General features: G+C 43.4%; 1 protein-coding gene across 4 annotated transcripts in view; it reads right to left on the bottom strand.

Annotated features, from left to right (window-relative positions):
- Nucleotides 1-2,236: 2,236 nt before the first annotated feature.
- LOC126263212 (membralin) overlaps nucleotides 2,237-13,865 on the bottom strand; it is a 540,938-nt gene continuing 529,309 nt past the window's right edge. For 3 of the 4 annotated variants that reach the window (XM_049960282.1, XM_049960283.1, XM_049960280.1), the window contains one exon: nucleotides 2,237-3,933. In XM_049960282.1, coding sequence (XP_049816239.1) covers nucleotides 3,280-3,933 — 654 coding nt within the window. In that variant the 3' untranslated portion in view covers nucleotides 2,237-3,279. The remainder of the gene's footprint in view (nucleotides 3,934-13,865) is intronic. The other variant, XM_049960281.1, reaches the window with a different exon arrangement.

The raw sequence follows: 13,865 nt of genomic DNA, 5'->3' as shown, positions 1-13,865 counted from the left end.
ATACGTCATTTCCCAAGACTGAGAAGCAGAGGATATTAACATTGGCGTGTGCACAGAATCCTTGGGCCTGAACTATGCTGTGCATAACTGATAGGTCCTTTGGCGCCCGCTTGCCTAGCAAAACAGCCCCCATTGCTGGGGTAACTCAAGCACGCTTGTCCAATGGAGTTCTGCTCAGACATAATTTGTTGGAATCATGGTCGTGAAAAAATTTTCTGCGACAGCATATGACCATCAAGATGAGGAGAGGATGCGGAGTGAATTTCAGGTCACCTGACTGATGCCAGTGTGCTGGAGTTAATTCCAAACCTCTCTGCAGGTCCTCTTAGAATTGTGGCACTGTTTATGTTCAACCAACGGCCGGATGGGTCGTATGTTCGTCGACATTCTTTGTGTTGCTCTAGAGGAATAGGCTATCTATCATTATGATTATAATGATGCTCCTAAGCAACACCACCAAAATACCAAAACAATATCACAACACACTTCACTTGTACTCACCACTGTCACCTAAACGATAGAGTAATAGTTATACACTGCTAAAATGTAAGGCGCCCAGGAAGCCACTCCTTGCTCTTTCTCAACAAACCTTGCAAAGTTGCAAGGACAAATGCGAAGGACCACTGTCGACACACCAAGTCTCGAGAGATTCTATTGTCCTTCAAGATGACTATATTCCTTATGTGATCATGACTGCAACATTTTTACCATTTACTTGAACTGATTTGTGTGTGTGTGTGTGTGTGTGTGTGTGTGTGTGTGTGTGTGTGTGTGTGTCGCAATCACAACTGATAAATCAAGTGCTCCATAGTTTGCTGTTTCATCATCTTTCGATTTCAATTTTAATCTGATGGAAGCTAATACGTGTGAATCACTTAAAGAGCGACAGGAAAACATGCGAACGTAAATTGTGTACTGTACATTGGCAATGCCTTTGCGTAGAAAATTATTTTCCAGGTATGAATTCTTCTTTGAAAAGTCTATTTTTGATGACTAGCTTTTGCATATAGAAAGAAAGAAATAAAGCTCTACAGATCATGGGTGGATGTAATATTTTGACTTCGGTGGCTTACCTGTCACTGTCGTTCCTTGTTGGTTAAACTAGCTTCTCATTTGCTCTCATAGGGCTCAGTGGATTTGGTTACAGACATTGGTCACAACGACTCAAACCCGGAGCGACCACCACATCAGCCGTCAGTGCTAAACACTACACTAATATAAAGTGAGTGGCGACCAGTTGAAGATGTTAAATATAGCGAGAGGAAAAACTTGTATTTAACAGCTTGGCAGTGCCAATACTGCCATGCTGCTTTAATAATAAAATGGAAGCTACTGACAAGAAATACATGTCGTATGATTAACACTTTCATTGAACATTAAACATTGTAATTACGTCTAACGCCTATAAAAATTATTGCAAATGTAATTTCGAGTATTCCCCATTAAATTCATAACAATGAATTTAGTTTCAGCTGAATCAAGATTATCACTCCCGTTACAAAAACGTGAAGGCGGAAAGACCACATCGAGACTTATTGTAAGTATTTCTTGCTGAACAGGTCAGTGGAGTAATGTGCATAATGTTTAAAGTCTGCAGAGAAAATTGTGGTGTCTATGACACCTGTCGCCACGCAAATGACGCGATCGAAGTTCACAGAAGTGAAAGTAGGAAAACATGTAATGGAAAAAAGTTGTCACCCAAGCGATAAGTATCTTTTTCACATTGATACATACATTCTACAGTTACGAAATTTGTATCATAAACAGCACAAGGATGACTGCAGTAGAGGTATTTTAGCGAAAAGTGAGAGAAAGAGAGCCCAATAAAATAGAAACGTGTAAAGAAGAAATGAAATAAAAACTGGCCGATAATGGACGATTACAATAAGTTATTATGAGTGCCAGAACATAAAAGTCGGAAAGTAGGAGAAATAATACTTACCGAATTGAACATTCAAACGGACAGTTTCTTAAAAAAATAAATAAGTTCCATGTGACGGTGTAGATTAGAGTAGCTCAGTACTTATTCAATAACACAGAGTGCTGACTATGAGCTGATTTTCCTGTCAAGAAATGGGAAATCAATATTTTGCTTACATATCAAGAAAAATAAGGATAGTAAAGAAAATCTGTAAAATGTCACAGTTGATTTGAACACTTGATTCGATATCATAAAACAACTATTAAAGTAAATAGGAATTATTAAAGCTTTAATTTATTCTTCTCGTTTAACATATTAACACTTTGTAACAAGAAGACTTCACAACATGCGCCTTACTTTAGAAACATACTTAAACGAAATGTTTCATGCACATCTGATGGCAGAAACGAATTTCTCTTTAATGTACAGTATTTTTAAATCAACTGCCAAAGGTAGACTGATCAATACAGATATTCGTACATATTAATGGAGATCTAAAATATCATTAATCAGTCACTTATTTCCTACGAAAAGAACCACAAAATATGTAAACACAATAAATTTTTCGAAGTACGTGACCCATTAACTGAAGTGCCATTTTGATCAGTAAAAGTGATAGAGCATTTTCAATTTAAAAGAAACACAAAGCAGCTGTCGCAGTGCAGAGTGACAGAATAGGTGCTAAGAGGTCTCGATCTCACCGACTACTGAGGTCGAAGTATCCATCATAATGGAGCACAGATTTCAGTGTTAAAATACTTCAGAAGTACAGTAGCAAATATTAACAAAAACGCGATTGGATGTGCTAACATTTATGACCATCTAAATTGCACTGTCTGCTGCGATTAATAAAGGGTAGGCATACGTAAAACCATAAAATGATTTTACATATGTCAACACTTAGCCATCACATGGCCAGTCTTCAGGCATGAAGATCCAAAATTTCATCGTGGGCAATACATGCGAACAAGACAGGTCTCCAGAGAATGTAGTCCTCAAATATGTACAATACAATACAAAAAAAAAAAAAAAAAAATTACATCAGACCTGTACATATAACAATATGGTCTTCACAGATAATAACACACATGGGCATCACATCACGTCACGTCACAATTTTACGCACACACAGATTTTATCAAAATATCCCGCTTTTAACGCTCCCACGTATCACGTGGTAAGTCACTGTAGCAAATAGCATCAGAGTATTTACAGCAGCTCATTTGTGAGAAGAGTGTCGCAATTCCCGTGTTGCCCATAGGCGAAAGTTCCGTCTTCTTGAGAAGTGATTCAGCACGACGAGCACCTGCTTGTATTCAGCACAGGAACTATGTTAGAGGTAAAATGGGAATCTGTCGTCACTGATCCTGCTCCTGCCCGTGCGCTACTTGTCGTTGGTCATTTTCTGATCCGTCTCCGGTAGGAGATGTTGACGACACATGAGCAGCTGACTGCCCCGTATTTCCTTGACCAGGCTGACTCGTCTGCTGTTCCTCCCCAACATCTCGGTGCAATGACTTTGAGGAATTAAGCGGCGACTGTGTGGACTCTTCACGATCACTGGCTGAGATGGTGGTTTGATCTCTGGTTGCATCAGATGAAGACGTACTCGCCTGTAAAGACTGCGTAAGATCCTCCTCAACCTCTTGTAGACTCTGTGAGACTGATTGCACGCGTGGCGACCCGCGCTGTTCGGAACCCGCGGACTGCTCTCGCTGCTGTGATGCCGGAGACGTGCTCCCTCCTGCGGCGCCTGTCACCTCACCTTCGGCAGCTGTCGACGATTCCGCCTCCGGAGCAGCAGACGACGGTGGCGGGAGCGACGCCTGAGAACCCTGCTGCAGTGAGGGCGGAGCCTCTTGCTGCGGTGAAGGTGGTGGCGTAGGTGGCGGCTGCTGTTGCTGCTGCTGTTGTTGCTGTTGCTGCTGAGTCCGCAACAGTAGGTGTTGGATATGAGCCTGCTGGAGGATCACTGGCAGCTCGTAATGGTGGAAGAAGTACAGCATCGAATGCTGAAAGAAAGCATATAAAAGTAAGTTATCGTGACAGAGCAACGTTATGTACTAACAAAATCTTCGCGCGCATGTTTATGGGTACGAAACATATTGACAGAAGTGTGCAGAAAAACAAGTGAATGACACACAAGGTGTAAGAGAGTAACGCTTTAAAAATTTGAGAGACTGTAGAGGATGAAATTTAGAACGTTTTATTATAAGGAATCTGTAGCTGTAAGTGTGAAATAAAGTTCCCACAGCCACCACTGGGCTATTGAACAGCCACTCACTACCTGTACAGAAGGTTACTACGTGAGATTCTCAGTGAACGTTTGGGCTGAAGTTCTTGGAGAACATTTTGCTGGACCACACATCTGCTCATATCGTTTGAATGACACATGGTACTTGAAGTTTCTGGAGAATGCCTTGAGCTAAGTTGTGGAGGACGTTCCCTAGCAACTGTGCACCAGACCAAAGCATCTCTCACGACCAACTTAAGGTAGAAAATAGTTGACAGGGGATTCCCAGTCCCCTGGCCTTTGCGCTCCGCTGACGTCACCCATCTTGACTTCTTCCTCTGGGGGGGGGGGGGTTATGTAAAGTCCCTTGTGCACTCAACACAGTAGGAATAGCATCTGAGGTAACTGAGCGCATCTTTACAGCATTTGATACCACCAGACCAGACCACGAAATAGTAAAGAGAATGAAACGGGACATGGTTCGTCGTTGCACATTATGCAACGACGCTGATCGTCATCACACTGAACTTAGCACAGGTTCGGTTTACAATATTCGATTATACTGTATTATCAATAAACGTTTTCTAAACTACACTATTGTTGTGTTTCATTTGGGCTACCAAAGCGTAGAAAATACATACTGTGTATAAATTTTATTTCACATTTCCGGCTGTAGGCTCCTTACATAAAAAAGGCCTAAATCAGACCTTCGACATTTGCCAAATTTTTAAAAAGTTACCCTACTACACCCTGCACAAAAAGAAGCTGTAACGTAACAACAAAAACTGTGCGGCCAATCAACCTAAGGAAAAAATTAGTTGGAACGAGTCATGATTATATACTCCGCAGAAATAAATTCAGGTCTTTCACATTGCAGGCATTTTCACGAGTTTTGCTAATGACATGTGATGCCTGATCACCCTTCCCCCCCCCCACCCCCACCCCCCACCACCACCACCACCAAAAAAAAGATCAACGATATGAAAGCTAAAGGAACAGTAAGCAAGTCATCAGCCCATAAAAATGTGACTACTATTCCTTCTCACAGTATGAAAGATCTATTCCGCAGAACAATTTTGTCATCTACCAGTTTCAGCTTCATTCCTTGGTTAGTATACACCAATTCATATTATTAAACAATCAGGTCTCATAACAATTACATTCATTTAAGAGCTCGTCACTTATCGTCAGGTGACAACTGCTCACGTGCGGGAATCAATAAAAATTGTTGCACAGTACCAAGAAAATTTTTGAAAAATCATGACTCCAAACAATGGCTGCACGTCGGAACTACTAGTTCCAGTCAAACCGACCGTCCTCAGCTATAAAAAAAGAGGGCATTAACTTCAGGACATGGGACCAATCAAAAATGGTTCAAATCGTTCTGAGCACTATGGGACTTAACATCTGAGGTCATCATTCTCATAGAACTTAGAACTACTTAAACCTAACTAACCTAAGGACATCACACACATCCATGCCTGAGGCAGGATTCGAACCTGAGATCGTAGCAGTCACGCGGTTCCGGACTGAAGCGCCTAGAACCGCTCGGCCACCGCGGCCGGCTGCGACCAATCACCATCATTTATAATTATGTCGACGTTACACAATAATTGTAATAACATATAGAAATCGGAAGAGAATCTGATGTATTCGTATGTATTTACCCGTTGACTGCCATGGTCAAAATGAGTAATCTGCAAGCCATGTTAAGCGCTTCATACAGTTTGATTCGTCATCTCTTTTGAAGTCCATCTATACCACCGAAGCTTTAAAAAAAATTTTTGATGGAAAAGCGGAGCATGCATGTTATCTCCTAGTTGGCGTCGAGAGTTCAGCTCGGACGCCAAATACGAGATAACTTGTTATCACAGTCCGTCACCAGCTTGCGTATTTCGAATAATGTACGACAATACGATGCATATCTTTGTTGTAACTGCGTCAGTAGTTGTTCAGTCTTCGTTGTAGATGATTCACACTTGTATCGTTATCTACGTTCAATTTTCCTCGTAAACTGGCTAGTAATAAGAAACTGAGCAATGTAGAACTTGAACAGCTACCTAACATGAACGAATCGGAATGGGACGAGTTTATGCACGAATTCTCGGATGGTGGAAGTCTCTGCGAACCATCTCCATGTGAGTATTCAAGTGAGGACTCATATGCAGATAACAGTGAATGCAATGGAGAAAACAAGCAGGTTGGTGCAGTAGCATGCACTACGAACAACACTGATGAGTGGAATGACATTCCTCAAGATGCACCAGTAATGGTGTTTAACGAGGATGTGGGATTGAAATTAGACAAACAAAATTTTGACGCCAATGGACTTATCGATTCGTTTTTTTCTTTCCTCTTCTTCTTGAAGAATGCCTAATGTCTTTATGCGGACAAACAAATCTATATGCGAGCCAGGAAGCAGATAAACGTGGGAGGAGAAGATCAACCAGGCTCTCGAGATGGAGAGAAAGAGAGAGACATGTTGAGGAAATGAAAGTATTTCTGGGGCTGTTGGTGCACATGAGACCTTGTTGTTCTGCACTGATAGAACATTACTGGGGTACAAAACCTTTTTACGTCACATTTTGGAGATCTGTTACGAGTAGAAATAGATTTCAGCTGTTACTGAGATATCTACACTTCTCAGACAACTCATTGCAATCCAATGACCGATTCTACAGAATCAGACAAGTTTTGGACAATTTCAATAGCATCATGAGCAATAATTACGTTCCAGGCAAGAATCTGTGCATTGACGAATCAATGGTTTCGTGGCATGGCCGTCTGTCTTTTAAGGCAGTATACCAAGAACAAGAAACACATGTATGGTGTACAACTTTATGAATCTAATAGAGTGGTTCCCAAAATAAATATCTACTATGGCAAGTCATAGAAGAAGGCCGAGATGGGTCATGTATCTACATTAGTTTTATACCTGATGGAAGTTTTTTTGAACAAGGAATACGGTCTTTATATGTACAATTTTTGTAATTCTGTATCACAGAACTGTTGTCTACTTACAAAAGCTATGTGTGTGGAGTATGACGTAACAACAGAAAGGAATACCTGAAATCTTTAGTTACAATGAAACTGAAGAAAGGTCAGATGGCGCGGAAAAATGACACTGTTGTTGTTTGCAAATGGAAGGACAAAAGGGAAGTCGTGACCATTTCTCATAAGCACCGTTCCGAAATGGTGGAAGTTCGCAATCGAAACGGCAAAGTTGCCTTGAAACTTAACATAGTAAGAAACTACAACAACGTACTGGCAGGTGTCAATCGGTCAGATCAAACGCTGTCGTATTATTCAGCACTGCTAAGAACTCTTAGATGGTCGAAAAAGCTTGCTCTATATATAATGGAAATTTATCTGCATAATGCCCCTCAATTTTATAATCAAGCAGCAGAAAGGAGTATCAAGTCTCTACCTTTGTGAGAAAAAATTATTCAGGCTTTGACTGGGGATAAGATTCCAGACACCCAGAAGAAAATCAGGGCAGGTCGCAGCTTTCATTATTTAGAGGAAAAAGCGCGACCAACAGAGCCCTGCACGCAACAAAGTCACGCCGTGAATCGCGGTATTTTTGTCCCATTCGTGAAGAAAATCAGGTTCTTAGCATGGAAGAGTGCTTCAACATATACCATCGTAAGAAAACCTTTATTTTCATTACCATTAGCGTCACATGCATATACACTCCTGGAAATTGAAATAAGAACACCGTGAATTCATTGTCCCAGGAAGGGGAAACTTTATTGACACATTCCTGGGGTCAGATACATCACATGATCACACTGACAGAACCACAGGCACATAGACACAGGCAACAGAGCATGCACAATGTCGGCACTAGTACAGTGTATATCCACCTTTCGCAGCAATGCAGGCTGCTATTCTCCCATGGAGACGATCGTAGAGATGCTGGATGTAGTCCTGTGGAACGGCTTGCCATGCCATTTCCACCTGGCGCCTCAGTTGGACCAGCGTTCGTGCTGGACGTGCAGACCGCGTGAGACGACGCTTCATCCAGTCCCAAACATGCTCAATGGGGAACAGATCCGGAGATCTTGCTGGCCAGGGTAGTTGACTTACACCTTCTAGAGCACGTTGGGTGGCACGGGATACATTCGGACGTGCATTGTCCTGTTGGAACAGCAAGTTCCCTTGCCGGTCTAGGAATGGTAGAACGATGGGTTCGATGACGGTTTGGATGTACCGTGCACTATTCAGTGTCCCCTCGACGATCACCAGTGGTGTACGGCCAGTGTAGGAGATCGCTCCCCACACCATGATGCCGGGTGTTGGCCCTGTGTGCCTCGGTCGTATGCAGTCCTGATTGTGGCGCTCACCTGCACGGCGCCAAACACGCATACGACCATCATTGGCACCAAGGCAGAAGCGACTCTCATCGCTGAAGACGACACGTCTCCATTCGTCCCTCCATTCACGCCTGTCGCGACACCACTGGAGGCGGGCTGCACGATGTTGGGGCGTGAGCGGAAGACGGCCTAACGGTGTGCGGAACCGTAGCTCAGCTTCATGGAGACGGTTGCGAATGGTCCTCGCCGATACCCCAGGAGCAACAGTGTCCCTAATTTGCTGCGAAGTGGCGGTGCGGTCCCCTACGGCACTGCGTAGGATCCTACGGTCTTGGCGTGCATCCGTGCGTCGCTGCGGTCCGGTCCCAGGTCGACGGGCACGTGCACCTTCCGCCGACCACTGGCGACAACATCGATGTACTGTGGAGACCTCACGCCCCACGTGTTGAGCAATTCGGCGGTACGTCCACCCGGCCTCCCGCATGCCCACTATACGCCCTCGCTCAAAGTCCGTCAACTGCACATACGGTTCACGTCCACGCTGTCGCGGCATGCTACCAGTGTTAAAGACTGCGGTGGAGCTCCGTATGCCACGGCAAACTGGCTGACACTGACGGCGGCGGTGCACAAATGTTGCGCAGCTAGCGCCATTCGACGGCCAACACTGCGGGTCCTGGTGTGTCCGCTGTGCCGTGCGTGTGATCATTGCTTGTACAGCCCTCTCGCAGTGTCTGGAGCAAGTATGGTGGGTCTGACACACCGGTGTCAATGTGTTCTTTTTTCCATTTCCAAGAGTGTATTTTACGTCTAAAAAGCTAAAATATTTGTATGAGTTTTTGTACGCATTTCTATGTTAGTTTTTTCCATGTGTGAAAATAAAAAGTCTGTTCCACCACGCCCAGAAAATTTACTATACCTGTCCCTGACGCCCAATACCCGTAAATCGTACATATTTGCTATGAGTTAGCTACTAATGGGCGCCAGCGGCGAGGTCGTCAGGTACGAAATAACTTCTAGTTGGCAGTCAACGTGTCGATGAATAAGTTGATCGGCTGTAGGACAAGGTCAGAGTAGCCTCGCTAACATATTGCATATTGCCTAAAGCACACCGTTGATCTACATGGAAATGAGGATGATTAAAGATACGTACTGTAATTAACGTCCTCTATTACGCCTGAGGATAGTCTGTTGTTTTACGGAATCTAGTAGTTTTAAGATAGTGATCAACAGTTGTTGTGCCAAATAATTTGTTAAAGTATTTAAAATATGTAAATCATCAAATCCTTAAAATAGTTCACGCACCACTATTCGACACCATTTTTGTTGACGACGGATGCTGACAGCTCGTTGATCAGGGCAGCACAATAAAATTATTACACACAAGTTCAAAAAAAAAAAAATGGTTCAAATGGCTCTGAGCACTATGCGACTTAACTTCTGAGGTCATCAGTCGCCTAGAACATAGATCTAATTAAACCTAACTAACCTAAGGACATCACACACATCCATGCCCGAGGCAGGATTCGAACCTGCGACCGTAGCGGTCGCTCAGTTCCAGACTGTAGCGCCTAGAACCGCACGGCCACTCCGGCCGGCTTACACACAAGTGATGAACACAAAACAATAAATTATTATGATGGTGATGTGTTTATAATAACAACGATGAATATGACACACACACACACACACACACACACACACACACACACACACACACACACAGACGGGCGCGGGCGCACGCACACACCATGCGCTCACAGAGGGCCTGTGGGGTAGGGGGGGGGGGGTTGCAAGAGGGGTGTAGTCACTTTATGTACCACATTCTTCTGTTTACTGGTTACGTCGCAACAGCCGGTCCTCAGTGTACCACCCTTTGGCGTCAGGAGACTTTCTTTCACATCTACACTTTGTTTAAGGTTCTTCATTCATTAACTTACTTTAGGTACACATGGAAGGGCGTTGGTCGTCTCACGTTTACGCCATCTGTCAGCCTAGCCGCTTCGCCTTTGTAATGTGTTTATAAAAGCTTCGGAGGTCAGTCCAACTGGCGTTGGAATTTTTATCGAAATTTTTATATTATTTACTTTTCAGATATCATACTAGTAACGGAAGGATAATTTATCGTCCATCGAAGGGATAGTTAACGTCTCATCCACAGCATAGCCATTAGATATAGATCATAGACCCGTATTCGTCAAAGGAGGAGGAGGAAAACAATTTTTTCAAAGGAACTCCACCATAATGCGCTAGAAGACAGAGAGAAATTTCTAAGAAAAGCTTTTTCCGTACGCGGATATGGACCCAGTGCCTCCCCATTATGAGACCAGCGTCTTAATCAACACTTCACACTGCTCGATCGCAAATTTCGGAAGTGAGTGGAACAGGTTCGAACAATGCTTACTGGCTCGTGCATGTGGACTTGTGACGAGGAAAACGGGTTATTAAACCGTATAAAGACATTCGTTGTTTGTCTAGCTGACAACACTGGGAGCTTTGACGTAATATTAATCGTGAAGTGTGTGCAACTGGCAATTATTTTGTGTTTTTCCTCAGAACCTTCATGAATAAACATGGCTTGTCTTTGAAATACATTTCTAGAGCTGAAGAAAACTAATTACAGCAATTAGTCTACCTCGCTTCAGAATTAACGTACGTGATGGTCGATTTTTAATTTTGCTTCAGGTAGGGACTGCATGTGAATAGGGGTGGATGACACACCAGAAGACTCTTTACTAAGGCTTACGCCACCACCTTCCAACCGAACAGCATCACAAAACATTCTGTTCCATTTAAGCGAATCCATCGAGTATGCTGCAGAAAAGGCGCCGTATCGGAAGAAACGCCCGCAAGGCGAGAGCATCACATCTCCCTCGAAGTGAATAACCGAGCATACAGGATTACAAGCGCAGCAGCCGTGCAAGAAAACGCCGTTGTGGGCTGGCAGCCGCGGGCAACAAGCCGACGAATTATTTTGCATAGTGAAGCATTTTAATCTTGGTGGCTGCTCAATATGCAGATGAGCGGCGGAGGCTGCGTCGGCGGCGGTCAGGCGGGCGTCTACCACCGGAGTCTGGTGCCGAGGGTGAAAGGAGGAGCGGTGAAGGGTAGGGGAGAGGAGAGGAGGGAAGAACAGTCCGACAGCGCGCGGGCCGCGGAACCTACAGGGAGGGAGGCGGTCTCTTCGCTTAATCCCAACAGCGTCACACTCCTCGACAAACTAACAACTCTGACAGGGTACGAAGCCCAAGCACTTCACATGAACAATGGAATGAACCAAACGCCTCACTGGCACTGTACGAGGCGTAGTCAAAGTTTCAATTATCACCGCCAAAAAATTAATATTTTTATTTATTTTGCAAGCTGCATTTCTGGAGTCCTGAAATCTCACGCCACAGTACCAAAAGACGAAACCAGACGATGGAACCAAAAGAGGAATATCAGACGGCAGTTCGTTTCCTGCATTTTAAGCAGCAAATTGAGTCAGCAGTCCATGCGTTCATGTCTTAAACTAGATTTCTTCGAGATGACAATCACAACTCGTAGCTCGAATCTTATGTTTAGACAGTTTATCTGATAAATGAGTTCACGAAGTCTGTAGCTATTGGGTTGGCATATTAGTTCGTTCCGATTTTCCACGAGTTTAATAAACACAACAGATACACATAACAGAGACCTCTGAACAACAATAATATGTTCTTCTTCACTATTTACAACAGTCTGTGCCAACGTTGGGCTGTCTTTCCGATTCCGTTACTGCAGAAATCACGTGGTTTTGAGGCGACGAACTCGTCGAGCCATGTTCGGAGCGCATTTTCATCCACAAAAGAAATTCTTTGGAGGTTGCTCGATAGAGAGCGGAAAAGGTGTACTTGAGGACGCAAGATCTGGTGAAGAAGATGGGTGCGGAATGACTTCCCAGTCCAACTTATGTATATTGTTTTTTGTCAGTCTAGCAGTAGGTGGGTGGGCGGGCGTTATCGTGGAGTAAAATCACTTCAGGCAGTCTTCCTGGTTGTCGTCGTTCTTGGATTGCGACAGCAAGACATCTCAGTTGTTGACAATAAATGTCAGCAGTGATGTTTACACCTCAGAGAAGCTATTTGTAGTACACCATACGATCGGCGTTCCACCAGATGCATAACATTATCTTTTGTGGATGTGCGCAGGTCTTGGTAGGGGAGTTGCTGCTTTGTTTCCGCTCAACCATTCCCTTCTTTTTCCTTATTTTAGCATAAATACACTCTTCCTCAACACCAGTAACACTACAGGACAGGAATGGTCGGCGTCGTCCACGAGCCATTTGATGACGAACAAGCAGAAATGCACATATGGCCCACGCACTGATTTTTGTGATTTTCGCTTCGAGCATGCGGTACCCATACACCACATTTTTTAATCTTCCTCATTGCATGCAAATATCACACGATGATGGAACGATATTTGTACGTAACATCTGCCAGTTCTCGAGTACACTGACGTGAGTAACAGTGGATTAATGCGTTTAAACCACATTCATCAAACTCCGGTCTTCCTGATCGTGGGACGTCACTAATAAAACGATTCCCCTTAAAACAAGAAATCCATTTTCTTGTCGTGCTCTGTACAACGGCATTTTCCCCATACAGGGCACAAACGTTTCTGTTGCCTTCGCTGCTGTCACCCGTTTACTGAACGCAAACAAAAGAATATTTTGGTTTCCAAAAGCGTTTACAGCTTCACTTACTATCTCCGAATGACAAAATTGTAATATGTAAACTCAGACAGCAACAGTGAACTATTAATAAAGGGTGACAATCGTTAAATAAACCCATAAACCCATAGCAACCAGAATACCAACATGAAAAAAAACACGTTAAAAACTTATGTACCAACCTAATACATTATTTAGTTTCCAGGAACGATACTAGTAATGGAACGATTACATTTGTTTATCATAAATCGAAGGTGTATTTAACGTCTCATCGACAGCACAGTTATCAAATAACGAGCACAGACCAGTATTGGTCAAAGAAGGCAAGGGAAAAATGTTTTTAAAGGAACTCAACCATAATGATCCAGACGAGAATGCATCAAAGGATATCACTTTCATCCTAAAGACGTAGAAGTTTGGCTTCGTGATACCTGAACGGCAAAGTTTGATACTACTGGCCCTATGAGGGCAATTAGACACATGATTACGCCCTCTTGACAATCAGTTACGCATACCATACCAATAAAAATCTCTGTCATTTAATCATGGGCAGAATCATTAAGATACAGCTTTATAAGCATTAAATCGCAATCTCTGCATTGGATGCATTAATTTATATACTTGCAATCTTACTGTTGTCAGATGTCATTATTCGCAAAAGACAAGAAACTGACGAGGGAACTGCTTCACACGATGTTAATAAAA

This window comes from Schistocerca nitens, chromosome 6, assembly GCF_023898315.1.
Source record: "Schistocerca nitens isolate TAMUIC-IGC-003100 chromosome 6, iqSchNite1.1, whole genome shotgun sequence".
NCBI lineage: Eukaryota > Metazoa > Arthropoda > Insecta > Orthoptera > Acrididae > Schistocerca > Schistocerca nitens.
Note: the sequence above shows the minus strand (reverse complement) of the source record. Positions and strands in the feature narration are given on the sequence as shown.